Source organism: Vanacampus margaritifer, chromosome 4 (genome assembly GCF_051991255.1).
Source record: "Vanacampus margaritifer isolate UIUO_Vmar chromosome 4, RoL_Vmar_1.0, whole genome shotgun sequence".
In the NCBI taxonomy this organism is placed as follows: domain Eukaryota; kingdom Metazoa; phylum Chordata; class Actinopteri; order Syngnathiformes; family Syngnathidae; genus Vanacampus; species Vanacampus margaritifer.
The window spans coordinates 27,736,466-27,752,394 of NC_135435.1; the positions used below are offsets into that span (position 1 = coordinate 27,736,466).

The 15,929-nt window shown below is 37.9% G+C and overlaps 1 protein-coding gene across 6 annotated transcripts in view; it reads left to right on the forward strand.

The window, feature by feature from the left end:
- acsf3 (acyl-CoA synthetase family member 3) overlaps nt 1-15,929 on the forward strand; it is a 115,342-nt gene that overhangs the window by 76,533 nt on the left and 22,880 nt on the right. For 3 of the 6 annotated variants that reach the window (XM_077563608.1, XM_077563609.1, XM_077563612.1), the window contains 2 exons: nt 9,681-10,539; nt 13,715-13,870. In XM_077563608.1, coding sequence (XP_077419734.1) covers nt 9,838-10,539; nt 13,715-13,870 — 858 coding nt within the window. In that variant the 5' untranslated portion in view covers nt 9,681-9,837. Of the gene's footprint in view, nt 1-8,619; nt 8,726-9,680; nt 10,540-13,701; nt 13,871-15,929 lie in introns of those variants that run through there. The other 3 variants (XM_077563610.1, XM_077563611.1, XM_077563613.1) reach the window with 3 other exon arrangements.

Here is a 15,929-nt window from a genome sequence, read left to right on the forward strand (position 1 = left end):
CAAGGTCAGTCATTGTGCAGAATCCACCTAAATAGCTCTTTGTTTACAATTTGTGTTGGCGCTGCTAGTGGCACTTTCCTGTCTGCCTTTCAGACAGTGCCAAGGGACCGAGGCACTCACACGAATGCAAACTGTAAAAAATTAACAAATGCAAAAAAGAGTGGGCGAGGACAAATTATATTAAATGTATTCAGGGGGTTTGGTACGCACCTCAGGTGGCATCTGTCCTTCATTGTGGCTTTTCAAGCGTGACAAAAAGGGAGATGAACACAAAAAAAAAGAATCACATAATGTATCAGATTTGATTGATTTAAGTTGTCTTTGTATAAAAGAAGGGTAAAAAATATATAATATAAAAATGAATTTTTGCAGGGGAGTTTTTTTTTAGTAGTAAGCGAGTTGGCGTCACTTATTGAACGGACAATTGTACAGTGGTAAGCTCAGTCCTCCCTGAGAGGCTAGACAGCATATGGCATTGTCTCCGCGAGAACAACACAGCACCCAAGCTGCCTGGCAGCAATGGTGGGAGTGCGTGTGTGTGTCCGTATGAGAGAAAAAAAATGGTCTCTACACACAAAATAAGCAAGTTACATATAAAGTGTGCAACATGAAATGTGCATGAATATGAAACACACATCATGAACTACATGTGCAATTTCTGGAGAAATTGTGTGTGAATGCTGAAAGCCCAATGCTAATTATTTGAATGTTTGTGGAATGCTTTATTATAGTAATAATATGAAATGGCATTGAATAGAATGGATGTTAAAAAAATGGACAAAGTTGAGCTAATTGACTTGTTAAAAACCATGAAACGCTGTCGAAGATGAATGACGATTTTATGTTTAATCCACATTTATGTGATTAAGTAACGCATTGATTTAGTATGTATGCATACCATTTAGTATCGTGTGTAAATGGATACATTTCCACTATACGGTTAGAGCTGGGATTTAAATTCCTGACCTCTAACTGGACAGAGCACTTTAACAACTGCTCCGCCGAAACAGTATCAAACACTTGGGAATGACGATGAGTGGTATTCAAGGAAGAGGAATCCTGAAAGTTGAATTTCCCATTGAAAATGAAAGGGAATGTTTTCATTAACCCTGGAGAACCCAAGAACCCTTTTCTTCTTTGGAAAATTATGAAGTATACATTAAATGACTGCTATAAGTTCACTGAACACCAAAATATATGTTTTTTCAATTTTAACCCTTTATTCCCTAATTTAGGATAAGGGCGAAATTTGACCCTTTGGGGATTTAGGGGTATCATTTCGAAAAATCAGAATAACAAAAACTGTCAGTAAACTATTTAAAATTTAAGAAAATAATCAATCAAATACACAGCTACATTGAACAATATAATTTTTTTGTTTTATTTGTTGCATTTTAGAACTGGATTTTGAATGTATAAACACACTTTGGCCAATGGAAAGAAGAACACAGGGACAAAATCACTGCTGGAAAAAAAAAAATAAAGGTCTTTGTTATTTGAGTAGCAGAATTTATAGGGGCAAAATTTGACCCCCGTGGGTTCTCCAGGGTTAAACTTCAAATTGCTGGAAAACTGTAAGCATGTTGATTGAGAAAAATATGAGTCCAGTTGGTGTGAATTTTTGGAGTAAGTTGAAATTGAAATGGATGTTGTGTGTGAAAGCTGAATGAGGACAAAAAAAAGTGAAACGAATAATATGAGTAAGTCTGACACGGAATCGAAATAACATAAATGTGAACGCTTCACATAATGACTCTTTCGGAAACAGTGTCAGGATTAGGCATCATCTGAACATAGCCCAAAAAAATGAAAAGAAAAGCACATTTTTTCTGTCTTTTTTTTTTTTTCTGGAGAGCTCAGTATTGTTCATTCGGTAATTTTACCGATTTGACATGTCATCATCATTGCTCTCGTCTTTTCTTTTTTTTTTTTGTATATGCGTGCGTACTCCAGAAAAAAAAAAGAAAAAAAGAAATGAAAAGAAAAGCACATATATGATGTAATAAGAGGCTTGTGCAATTGTAGCTTTTCTCTGCCGTAACCCTCTGAGTGTTGGCAGGCTGCAGACACTAAAGGGATACGCACAAAGGCAGCGAGCTGATTTAGCCTCAAAGAGCGGAAGTCCTGATCGTCTGCCTGGCAGAATAGTTTCCATTTCCTTGCGTGGGAGTTAAAAGGGAAAGGAGGGAATCAATAAGGCTTTAATGGAAAGCCATCAAGAAATTCTGAAGCTTATTAGAGACAGAAGGCCAGGAAGCTCGACAGCATTTATTTAGAGCGAGTTACCTTAAGACTACAGTTGAATCAACTTTATTCCGTCCATTTGACCACGCCGCGCGCCTCTGTTATTCACACAGCAAGTAAATTACAATAACACGCTGCAGGCAAATCATCTTGTATTTAGAAAGTATTCCCAGTAACTTGTTCCTGAGATTTGATAGTAAACCCAATGAAAAAGCTGCAAGGCGAACATATCTGCTCTCTAAGCTGTTGGAAAGCAAAATCCTGTGCCAACCCAAACAATGCAGCATATAGCCACTTCAAATCCTCTGGCAGAGACATCTCTCTCGCTCGCTCTCTCGAAGGCCACAATGAGAGGCTTGTTTAAGCAGCTCATCAGCAGCCTGGTACCCCATATGTGCCTCACGCCCCGCCGTCCCCAGTGGCTTCCAGCTCTGTGCAGTGATACCGTCTCATCTGCCAACATGGACCACTTGAAAAAAAATATAAAAATTAAAAATTAAAAATTAAAAATTAAAAATTTAAAATAAAAAATTAAAAATTTAAAATTAAAAATTAAAAATTAAAAATTAAAAATTAAAAATTAAAAATTAAAAATTAAAAATTTAAAATTTTAAATTAAAAAATTAAAATAAAAAATAAAAAATAAAAAAATACAATCCCTCCTCTGCTTTCTCACGTCACGCCCTTCCTGGCCAATGTTATGATCCGGACATTATCATTATAGACAAGTTGGGGAAATTGGATAAGGCAGGCAAAGACAAATCGACTGAGGTTAAGCGCAACAATGCAAAATTGAGAATACAGAACCCACTAAACACTCACAGTACACAGATCGTTTTTTTTTTTGTCAAGGTGTGAATCTTCCGGCTCAGTTATGACATATGTGGTGAGAAGCAGACAGACAACGTTTCAGGGTCCAGTGTCATATCGGCAGTGCGCGTCTGCAGGTCCGCTTATCCCCCTGCCGCCGCACATACGTTCGGGACACGGAACAGTTGGACGCGGCCGATGGCGAAAATGGGTCAGGCAGACACAGATGGAGAAAAAAACTCCCACTGGGTTATTGTCGGATAATTTACACACTCGGAAAAAGGGGAGAACGAGTGTGAGAGTGATGTGTCATTCGATAGAGCTACAGGAATAATAATTATAAAAATGCCAATATTGTGGTTTGTTGACACCTTTTTTTTTTGTTCTCCTTTTGTCTCATTGTTGTTTCTTAGCAGAATCATAAGGAAAACCCTTTTACTTGGAAAGCCTGTTCTGGGGGAATTCCAGTTGCAACGCAGCAGACACGTCCAACTGCAAAATTTTGCAGTAATTCATTTAAGAATAATCTCTATAGTTCTGGAGACTGGGGTCAAGTTGTATTTTACAATTATAAAAATGTGCAGAATTTCACAAGTTACTTCATGTTAGCCGTCACCAATGTCTTGTCAAATGCAATTATGCCATCTAGTGGCAAAAAAAATTACCTTAACACAAATCAATATCACACTTGTTTTTACAGTACAGTACATATTTTTAATTTTCATTTCACGAATCAGTTTACATTTTTTCCTACTTTTATGTTAACAAGAGTATGACAACTTATATTATAATATTTTAAATATTTTATAAGTAAAAAAAAAAAATTATTGTACATTTAGAACAGATATCAAATGTGTGATTAATCATGAGTTAACTCTTGAAGCCATGCGATTAATTACGATTACCCCTGGTTAAAGTTATCCTTTTGCTGAATAAATGAACATCTAGACAAGTGAAATCCTGAACGAATTGTTCAGTCCTTGCATGACGTTTGTTTTGACAATGTGTAAAGTAATTAGACCTTGGCCTTGAGTGTCAGGTCTCAGAAAAACACTTAATAGCGCGTGAGCAAAAACATATTTCTGAAAGGATGAAGAAGAGAATGTTTGAAATGCAGATGGACAATTCAGCGCACTTACCAACACACACAAAAAAGGGGGAGGTCATGGAAAAGTTACACAACAATAAGATGTTGATTACCGTTCCACCGTCTTTTCAAATCACAATCATCACAAATGACATGTCTGTGAGAGCATGTCTTGCATAGATGCTGTTGAAAATTCTCCTTTGTAAACGGAGGCCATCTTGATACAAAGCTGCTCCACTCGTTCCAAGCAATCCGTGAGGTCGCAGATCAAATTGATTCTCCACAAGCGTCCTTGGTATGTCAAAACCTTCATCAGAAAACTGATGTAAAGAGGTCATAATTGTGTAGTTCATTATTGCTCTCGGTTTTCGACGGAAGCGTGGACCTGTCAATGTGGAGTAAATGTTTTGATTGGGTTCGAATGTACTGCAAAGTCATCATCGATAAAGTCCTTATTTATTTATTATTATTATTTTATTTTTTTCCCCATAATGCCACGGGGTTTTGACTTGTGCATGTGCAGTTGTGGCATTATGTTTTTTTTTTTTTTTAATGTTTTTAGCATTTAGCCTACTTACCAATTTACCAATACGTTTTAACGACTTTACCAAGACGTTCCAATGACTTTATCAATACGTTTGGATGAATTTACTATAATGTTTGAACGACTTTATCAAAACATTCAAAGAACTTTATCAAGACATTTGAACAATCAGAGATTGACCGTCTGTAATCACCCGGCTCGACGGACATAAACTTGCTTCTGTCCTCGAGTTACGCAACCGACCTCGTTTCAACTTTGAAAGGCCCGTGCCTCGTCCGTAGCACCTTCTTAATTTTCCACAGTAATCACGCCAATTTTAAAGTTATTTAAAGTTGTGTCGTTGTTGCCGCCAGCAACGGACGTCCATGGAGCAGGTTGGCATTTCCGTGTTTAAGTTTGAATTAGCTCCGCTCTGACGTCCGCCAGCAATGAATGTCCGTGCGGAAACACGAAATATTGGTTCCGGCGCAAATATGTTTTTTAAAAATTGCTGTACAAAGTATTTTGATGTAAATATCGACTTTAACGGTGAAATCCGACTTTGGGTTACTTCACCAGCGTAGGAACGTAACTTGACGTAACTTGAGGACTCACTGTACTTTGCTAATACGTACGAATGACTTTACCGAGACGTTCCAATGACTTTATCAAGACGTTCGAATGACTTTATCAAGACATTTGAATGAATTTACTATGATGTTTGGATGACTTTACCAACACGTTCGAATGACTTTATCAAGACGTTCGAATGACTTTATCAAGACGTTCCAATGACTTTATCAAGACGTTCGAATGAATTTACTATGATGTTTGGACGACTTTACCAAGACGTTCCAATGACTTTATCAAGACGTTCGAATGACTTTATCAAGACATTCGAATGAATTTACTATGATGTTTGAACGACTTTATCAAGACGTTCCAATGACTTTATCAAGACGTTCGAATGAATTTACTATGATGTTTGGACGACTTTACCAACACGTTCCAATGACTTTATCAAGACGTTCCAATGACTTTATCAAGACGTTCGAATGACTTTATCAAGACGTTCGAATGAATTTATTATGATGTTTGAACGACTTTATCAAGACGTTCCAATGACTTTATCAAGATGTTCGAATGAATTTACTATGATGTTTGGACGACTTTACCAAGACGTTCCAATGACTTTATCAAGACGTTCGAATGACTTTATCAAGACGTTCGAATGAATTTACTATGATGTTTGAACGACTTTATCAAGACGTTCGAATGACTTTATCAAGACGTTCGAATGAATTTATTATGATGTTTGAACGACTTTATCAAGACGTTCCAATGACTTTATCAAGATGTTCGAATGAATTTACTATGATGTTTGGACGACTTTACCAAGACGTTCCAATGACTTTATCAAGACGTTCGAATGACTTTATCAAGACGTTCGAATGAATTTACTATGATGTTTGAACGACTTTATCAAGACGTTCGAATGACTTTATCAAGACGTTCGAATGACTTTATCAAGACGTTCGAATGAATTTACTATGATGTTTGAACGACTTTACCAAGACGTTCCAATGACTTTATCAAGACGTTGCAATGACTTAATCAAGATGTTCGAATTAATTTACTATGATGTTTGAATGACTTTATCAAGAAGTTCGAATTAATTTACTATGATGTTTGAATGACTTTATCAAGACGTTCCAATGACTTAATCAAGACGTTCAAATGACTTTATCAATACGTTCGAATGAATTTACTATGATGTTTGAACGACTTTATCAAAATGTTCGAACAACTTTCCAGGACGCTCGAACGACTTTATCAAGACATTTGAACGACCAGAGATTGACCATCTGTACTGACCCGGATCGCCGGACGTAAACCTGCTTCTGTCGGTGCTCTGTCCGTGTACAGTATTTATTGGAGGCTCCACATCATAAAAGCCATCGGCAAAAATGCAGAAGCAATCCTTGAAAGGCGGGGAGCCGTCAATGACGGGCCGATGGAGAGATGGAAATCCTCTACGAACGAATTTACCCAGATGTTCGAACAGCTTTATCTCAACGACTACCAATATCAAACAACATTGCAGTATGTTCGAGCAACATCAAAACGATTCACTCCACATTGACAAATCCACGCTTCTGTAGTTTTCGGATACAGTGATTGTACCGTTTTTTTTTTTTTGCACAACAGAATTTTGTGGCAATTCAAAAATGCTTTGGTGTTCTACCCTTTTTCAAACTATCAAATTCATAATGGTTTGTTCAGCTATCCAGTGCATTCATATTCCATCTTTCACCTCAAATGACCCACCACATGACATACCACGATTTCATCCATGCCTTTAAGTCTGTGGGTGACATGTGCTCGGCATGGCAGTCATATGTTAACAACGAATCTCTTGGATGAAAGTCAAGTTTGCATCTGCGGCATTGGAATATTTCATTGGCCGCTTTTTTTTACCCCGGAGGAGCCACAGGTAGTTGATGAAGTGGCAGTGCCAAGACTCCCAACTGGCGAAGACGAAGCGCAGCTGCCGGGAGTCAGCACGGCCAGATGCCGTTGCTGATGTACCATGTGTTCCAAGCAGGGCAACAGTGTGTTTGTGCGAGAGCCGGGTGGGAGGGAAGCGTGCGAGGCGCTTGCCAAGATATTCGCACGTTGATGCCAACCTGACACATGCTCGGGTAGTCCCCTCGGTTCACGGTAGCATATCAGCCTCTCTCCCGAATCTGTAGGGGTTCCTCTCTTCTTCAGATGCAGCCCTTTGCCAAGATGGAAGCTGGCACAGGCTCGCCGCCATCCTGCCCGTCGGCAGCGAGATGGTTTCAGGTGGTGTTCGGCGAATGATATGTTGGCTGCAGGCCATTGCAGCTTTGCTTGGTACGATCATGTCACTGTAACCTTTACGGTAAATCCCTACAGCATCATATACGTACATAAATATATATATATATGTACATGAGCTATGGCCTTTGTAATCCTCTAATCTTCTGTCATGCCAACACATCCTCCTGTTGTTTAAACGAGCCTCTTGATGGCTGCGATTCCTGTGCCCGCAAGCAAAAAATATGGCTGACTTCCAGGAAACAAATCCCAAAACATTGGTCGTTTGTTCACAGGCGGCAACATCCAATCATTCTCAGGTTGTATCCTCGCAATATCCGTCGCCCTCATCTCCAGTAGAAATACTGCGGAGGGAAAAAATCATGAAAAATAAAGCGTTGTCAAGAAACAACGTAATTATTATCGTAGCATAGCATCCGCTTGACTAGTGATTCCTCACAAATAGGAAGGGCTGGTCTTTGACGATACTATTCCTGAGAGCGGAGGGGTTCTCTGATACAAAGACTCCACATTCATTAGGAACATGCCATCATCGTTTGGGGTGTAGGGGGTTTGTGAGGCAAGTGAAAACTTTTTGAACGTGTGCCACGTCTGTACCATTCTGTTATCCGAGGCCCTCGACTGCCAGCTGGCGGCTGAATGTGCCCACTTGCACAGTGATGCCAAGGTAGTTGGCACACTGACATGTGATGTAAAGCCAAATGTGTCTCTTTGCTGTGGCTACATATATGCGGCAGCAGGACTCACCCCTCCCATATCCCCCCTCCCTTCTGATGAATGCTTCTCTTCTGCATCTGCAGCATTTCAATAATTGGAGTTGATATTGACAATATCAATACTGCTTGAAATGTAATAAAATATTATGAATACACTTTTTTTGTTTAATTTTAACGGTACGGCAAAAGATGACTATGTTGGGGGGGAAATGAAATAATTAAATCAATTTTATAGTCAACATTTTAGTGTTTGTGTCACAATTCTAAAAATCATTAGTGAAAGTATGAACGGTTAGATCCCATTCAATTATTTTTGAAAATGTGATTTTAAGAGTCACAAAAAGCGCTGAGTCGTGTTAACACAAGTAGGAACCTTAACTGCAAGTTCGTGTTTCGCACCGACGCTATCATTGGTTGCACCGTCCTTCACTGTAAGGATACCGGCCGGCTTCTAGATAAGGTGAAATTCCTGCGCTTTACGAGGTAGAATGTAAACAACATTACCCTTTTTGTTAAACAAAATTAGATTACACTCTTTGCGAAAGAAATATGATGTTGTTATTTGACATTTACATGATCTTTAGTTCTGTTAAAATGTCGAATCGTCGCAAATCATTTTTCATTTACTACAAAACGGTAAACTTCTGCTGTAAAGGTAAAGTTAGATTTGCTCTGTGACAACACCGTGAGCTTAAACGTTTGTTTTTCTTCATGACTTTTACGCTCCTTGTTCATTCTCGCATTACGGACCACTTATTACAGTTATGAAGTAATGAAAATTCTATCATCAACAACGTAACTTTTCTGAATTAATAAAACGTAATTTCATGTTATCGATCATGATGACTCTATGAAGCATATGATTTTATGTTCAACTTTAATTCTAAAACTTAGTAACTCGAATTTGAGACTGCGGTTTACATCTACTTGTGCCAGTGCAACCAGTAAATTTGCAGATTTTTTTGTGCGTGTATGTATATACAGTACAGCCCATTTATCAGTAATATAGTGAAAATGAGTTAAATTAATATTTACATTGCAAGTCAATTTACAGTGTGTGACCCTTAATCTTCTACTTGCACACTTAAAACTTCAGTTTAGGGGCCACTGTGCTCCTAGATAAATTTTAAAAAAAAAAAGTTAGTCTGGAACCTTGTGTTAGCTCCATTGAACACGTTAAATTGAGCATGAATGCTAATTTATCTTTTTGTCCCCTGTGATGAGCTGGGACAGGCTGCATCTCACCTGGGACCCTAATGAGGACCAACAGTGTCAGAGTACAGAAGACATAACTATTATAACAGTACACATAAATATTTGTCTTTTAGAATTGAATACATAGTTATTTGATGTATATTATATCATACATATTAACGTGTACTCTCAATATCCAGTCAATATTCATATCTAACTCCTGTTTTTTATTTTATTTGATCAGTTGAGGACAAGACTTCTTCATTATTGACCCACGAGGAAGTTGTCCCCCAAACTTAAGTGTGACTCCAATGTCATCCTGACATTTATATATTGATGAAACAGAAGATGTCATCCGCCGTGATGTTTAAAGTCGGACCGTTCTGAACAAACTATCAACCATGTTGCCAAGATGTGTCGCCGCATGCTACTGTCTCAAGTGGAGGTGTTGCTGGAAACTCCGTGTTGACATTAATTCCAATCCAAGGCGATGCTTTTTCGTGAACGAAGTCCAGAGGAAAGCTCATACGTGGACCAGAGCACCCTCATCAAGGATTAACCAGAAGCCGGTGTTTGCTCAAGCGCCGGCATTTGGAGACAGAACAGCCGTGATAGACAGCAGTGGCAGCCACAGCTACAAGCTGCTGTATGCTAGCAGTTTAAGCCTAGCGGAAAGAATCAACACCACACTACACTCTGACTTCGGACGTCTGGAAGGTAAACCAATCTCCTTCCTGTGTGGGAATGACGCTTCCTATACGGTGGCCCAGTGGGCTATTTGGATGAGTGGTGGGATTGCAGTTCCACTGTACAAAAAACATCCAGCATCAGAACTGGAGTACATCATAACAGACTCACATAGTGCACTGCTGGTGGCGGGGCACAACTATGCTAAAACCTTGGAGCCCCTGGCACAGAGACTGGGTCTGCCTTGCCTGACACTTCCCCCGACCTCCGAACTCAACACTTTAAACAGCGATGGCCAAGACCTGGAGGAGGCCAGCACGGACTGGAAGGAGCGACCAGCCATGGTCATCTACACTAGTGGTACTACCGGGAGACCCAAAGGTGTTCTTCATACGCACGGCAGCATCCGAGCTATGGTAAATAATTTATTTTTATCCCTTTGAGTACCACCATCTACCAATGAATTTGACTGTTGTTGATCATATACTGCAGCTAACAAAAGTCAGTACACCCCTCACTCACATTTATGCAGATTTTTAATTGCACCTTTTTATGGGACAGCACTGAAGAAATTACACTTTGACACAATGAAAAGTAGTCCACGTACAGCTTATATAACAGTGTAAATGTATTTTTCCCTTAAAGTAACTCAAAATACTCACAGCTGAACCCCTGGCAACAAAAGTCAATACACCCCTAAGTGAAAATAGCACAGTAATTTATTTTCCCTCCCCAGCGTCATGTGACTTGTTAGAAGGGGAGTGCCAAAAAATCGATTCTCATTTAGTACGATTCAGAATCGATTTTAAATGTCCCAAAATCGATTTTATTTAAATTATTTTATACTGTCTAGCCTTTGTCTGTGTGTGCCTTTATTTGGAGCGCTGTTCATGTTGTACCCGATTTGGCCACTTAGGGGCAGTGTGGTTCCATGCGGTATGATACACTGTTACGTTGTAGCCACATTAGAGAGTAGAAGGAAAAAGTCACGGTGAAGTTATTCCAATAAAAGTTTTTTTTTTTTTTTGAAGTGTGGAGCCGTTCTTTTGAGTGATAAAAGTGCCGCGAGTAGCGCGCTAATTAGCATTAGCGAGTCAGACTGGAGTAGACCATTACAATTTCTTGCACATCTATAGAGTGAAGCAAAAATGATTGTCAATCAAATCATTTTGAATCAAAAATTGTTCTTTATCGAAAATCGGTTCTGATTCGAATCGCAGACCCAAAAATCTGAATCGAATCGAATCGTAAGACATTCAAAGATTCCCCACCCCTACTTGTTAGTGGTACAAGGTAGGGAGCAAGTGTGTTAAATTTTCTCTCATACTGCTCACTAAAAGTTCAACATGGTCCCTCATGGCAAAGAACTCTCTGAAGATCTGAAAAAAGGACTTTTGCTCAGCATATTTCCTCCCATTTTCCAAAATAAATGCATCATAAGTCACAAATTGAAATCATCTGTTTGTTTATGTGCCCTTCGATTGAATGGCAATAAGTTCAGGGTGGACCCCGCCTCTTGCCTGAAGTCATCTGGGATACTCTCTAGCAGCCAAGTGAGGATAAGTGGTACAGAAAATGAATGGATAATTTCCCACGGCACACCAGGCGGTCTCTTATGGCACGCTGGTTGGGAATCACTGCTGTATGGAACCACTACATCAATCAAGAAAATGACTGTAAAATCTCATCACATCATGATATATTTCAATACATATTTTTATTTAAAGTTAAAATAAAAGTGTGCACCACTGCTATTTGAAACCAGTGAGCATTTTATGAGATAATTAACTTTTGACGATTTTTATTCAAGTATTTTTTTTTGTTTTTGTTTTTTTGTGGAAGACCTTCAAATAGTTATTTTTGATTTGGAGGTTTTCAACCGAAGGTGTCAGGCTTCATGAAGGAGAGTGCCACTTCATTATTCCATTAATTCAAAACATGTTTTTAAATTCAAGAACTGTGTAGACATCTTCACATCACTTCCAACGCACACACACACACACGCACGCACACACACACACACACACGCACTTTGATTAGCATAATTCCTCTTTTGTTCCAGTCTAGCTTTCTTAATTAGCTCTAATTTATGCCATTAAAGATCTCACCAAGATTTAGCTGTATATTTTCAAGTCAAATTGACCCACTTGTCCATTAGTGTGGAAAATCAAATCATTCCGAATGATGTCAGAGCTTCATTTGTCTCCACTTGATCTGTGGTGGTGAAGTGTTGAATTAAGGGAGTTTTTTTTTTTTTTTTTTCTTGGAACACGACAAATTCGAGTTAGCGAAGTTCCTGGAAAACTTCACAGTCTTCTTTTAAGTAAATGATTAAAAAAAGAAGAAGCAATTGCCAATATGCAAATGAAACTGCTATAAAAAGACTTCAATTGCAATATCTTTGGGAAGTAAAAAATTACTTCTATAACATTTTACAGTGGTAATTTTTGTCCATTCATGCAGAAGGATGTTTTTTCTAGATCTGATGTTGGATGAGAGAATCACTGGTTTGTCCTCAGTGTGTTTGACAGAGATGATGTCAGAGCTCACATCTACCAAACTTTTTATGGTTTCACATGCTTGAACAAAAAGAGCCAAAACGTCTCGGTAAACTAAATGATTTACATTCAGAAGAAGTAGAGGAGGATCTAGCCCAACACCCCATTGATTAATTAATTGATTGATTGAGTGGCGCAATAGTGTTGAAAAAGACCCTTTGACGTTCCGCATCAATACATCCGTCTGTCATCCTTCTTTTTCCTCCGCGCATCTCCCGGCCTTACTTGGAGTACATTCAGCATTGCTGCAATTTGTTGACGTACGTGTACGGGAAACAGTTAAGTGTTTGCAAATTTCCTTGACTTATTAGTCAGGTGTGCATTCCGTTTTTTCTTCTTATTTTATATATATATATATATATATATATATATATATATATATATATTTTTTTTTTTAATATATATATATTTATATATATATATATATATATATATATATATATATATATATACATATATATATATATATTTTTTTTTTTACAATGCTGAGCAATGAACACCATTTGCCAATTCTACATAGTTGTTCACATACCTTTTTTTTTCTTTTTCTGGAGAGCTCAGTATTGTTCATTCGGTAATTTTAACGATTTGACATGTCATCATCATTGCTCTCTCTTTTTTTTAATTTTTTTTATATATATATTTACATACCTGTGTTTCTAATACTCCAGCTCTTATGTTTTCACTGAATGAAATGATGTTACATTAAAGTCAAACTGTTTGAAATATCAGGATGCAAACTTTAATATTTACATATTGTTTAGAAGAGAATCCCCAAGAGGACAAAACCATTCACCATATAATAAGAACAACATTATTGACCTGATTATCTTCACTGCAGGTGGTATTATTTATCTAGCCCCGAATCATGATAATCATGCTAATTGTGTTCATCATCAATCAAGATTCAAAACATCAAGGATAAACAACATGTTTTGATTCTGATGGGAATTCAAATGAGTCTAATGAATGATCTATTTCATTTGCAAGTGTACAATTTAACAACGATCATCATTTCAGTCCTTCTCCTCAGGTCAAGTGTTTGGTCTCTGAGTGGGCGTGGTCCCAAGATGACGTCATTCTCCACACGCTGCCACTCCACCATGTCCATGGCATTGTAAACAAGCTGCTGTGTCCTCTCTGGGTCGGCGCCACTTGCGTCATGCTGCCCGAATTCCATCCTCAAAAGGTTGGCTTTCTTACCCTCAACTCATTTTCTGGCAGAGGTGGCAAAAGTAGTCACAGTTACTAGTTTCCACTTTCTTTATTTAATAGTACAAAAATGCAGCCTCTCAAATGAACTGAAGTAGAAAAGTACAAAGTAAAAATTTTATTTTCCCTGTCAATTACAGTATATATTGTACAATACCTGTTTTTTCATTTTTGTTGTAGGACACTTTGTAGTTATGCCCTTTTTTTCCACAGGGAGGTTATTACTGTGATCCCAAATAAATGTATAATGACTTAATGACAAATACACAAAATTTGAGGCCAGTAAAAACTGCTTGTTCAAATATTATTACATTTATTTTTAAGAGGGGGTAATAATTATGGAGGACCAAAAATGTCAAAATAAAGAAAATAAAAATGGATATAAAAAATATAATTTAAAAATTAAATACAAAAAAATTATTTAAATAATGGAAATAAAAACAACAAAATATATATACATATATACATACATGCATAAAAGTAAACTAATTACAGAAATAAAAATGATTCAAAAAATTAAAATGTGGAAATAAATATATAAATAGATTTTAAATATCAATCAATGAATAAAAACGTTCTGATCTCATATTTGTTTATTTGATGCTGCAGATGCTGTCTGCATAAAATGCATCATGACATGTTATTCAAATGAGGGGGCGGTCCTAAGCGTGTCTTGAGTTGGACTATTCGCCATTGCAAGCTGTCTTTCGATGGTGGAGTGCTCTCTCACGTACACCAAGCAGGTTCCGGTCCAGCTTTATTTTTTGATTGATATTTAATTATTAATATGTAATTATATTTATATATTCATTTTTGTATTTATTTCCACATAGATTTTTATTTTTATTTTTTGAATCTCATTTTTTATTGTTGTATTTATTATTTATTTATCATTTTTTATTCGCATTTATATTTTTAAAACTTAATTTTGATTTGATTTTCACTTTATTTATTTATTTATATGTTGGCATGTTTGGTCCTCCATATTGGTCACCCAAAATGTTTGCAATATTCCAACGTTTTTAAAATTAAAGTCATTTTAGCAAGGAAACTCAGTGCACGTGATTTTTTTTGGGTGCAAAACGTTGTTGCGGGCCAGATCTGGCCCCCGGCCTTGAGTTTGACACCTGTAAGCAATCGGATTAGTTGTTCCCATAGTGTTGCCAACGTTGTGAACTGACAAACATCAAATGCTTACCGTAATTCGCGAATGATAATATTCGTATTCATCTTTGAATCTGAAACACAAATGTCTTCAGTATAAAACAAAAAAAAGGAATTGACCTTACCATTTCAAGACTTTCGGAAGGGGACTTTTTATTTGTGTCATCATCCACGTCGATTGAAGAACGTAACAAGCCTACATCCGAAAAGCTACTTGAGTACAGTAACAAAGTATTTGTACTTTTTTACCTACCACCACTGTTTTCTTGATATTCTTACCGGGGGTTCAGAGCTCCAATTCCCGCCACATCATTTTCTTTGTTGTGGTTATCAGTGTCTCTCTTTCTCCATTCTACTTTTCTTCTCCCCTTGTTTCATCTCCTCCTCCTCTCTTCTGTGTCACTCCCCACCTCCCATCCCTCTCTCTCTCTCTCTCTCTCTCTCTCTCTCTCTCTCTCTCTCTCTCACTCTCGCTGTCACGCTAAGTGTTTTGGGCCGAGTGATTAATTGCCCTGTGTGGCTTTGTATCTGACCAATGCCGACTCACGGTAAGAGCTTAAGCAGCGGATCAATCGATGAGCTGACATTGAAGAATGATGCCGCTTGTTTGGCCCTGAGAAAGGAGGCGAACAAGGTGTGCGTGTCTTCAGAATACAAAGGGAGTGACGATTCAACTGTTTTCCAACATTTGGAGGACCTCAAGAGCTTTAATGGCTGTTGGCATAGATGGGAAGCAAAGACCCTTGAAGGACACTTGGATATGTCAGAAAGGCATTGCTACGCTCTCGTAGCCATCAGTATTCGACTGTTATCCCTGACCTTGTGTACCAGACCGCAAAGCCCATTCGCAGAAAAAAAAAAAGGCTTCATTG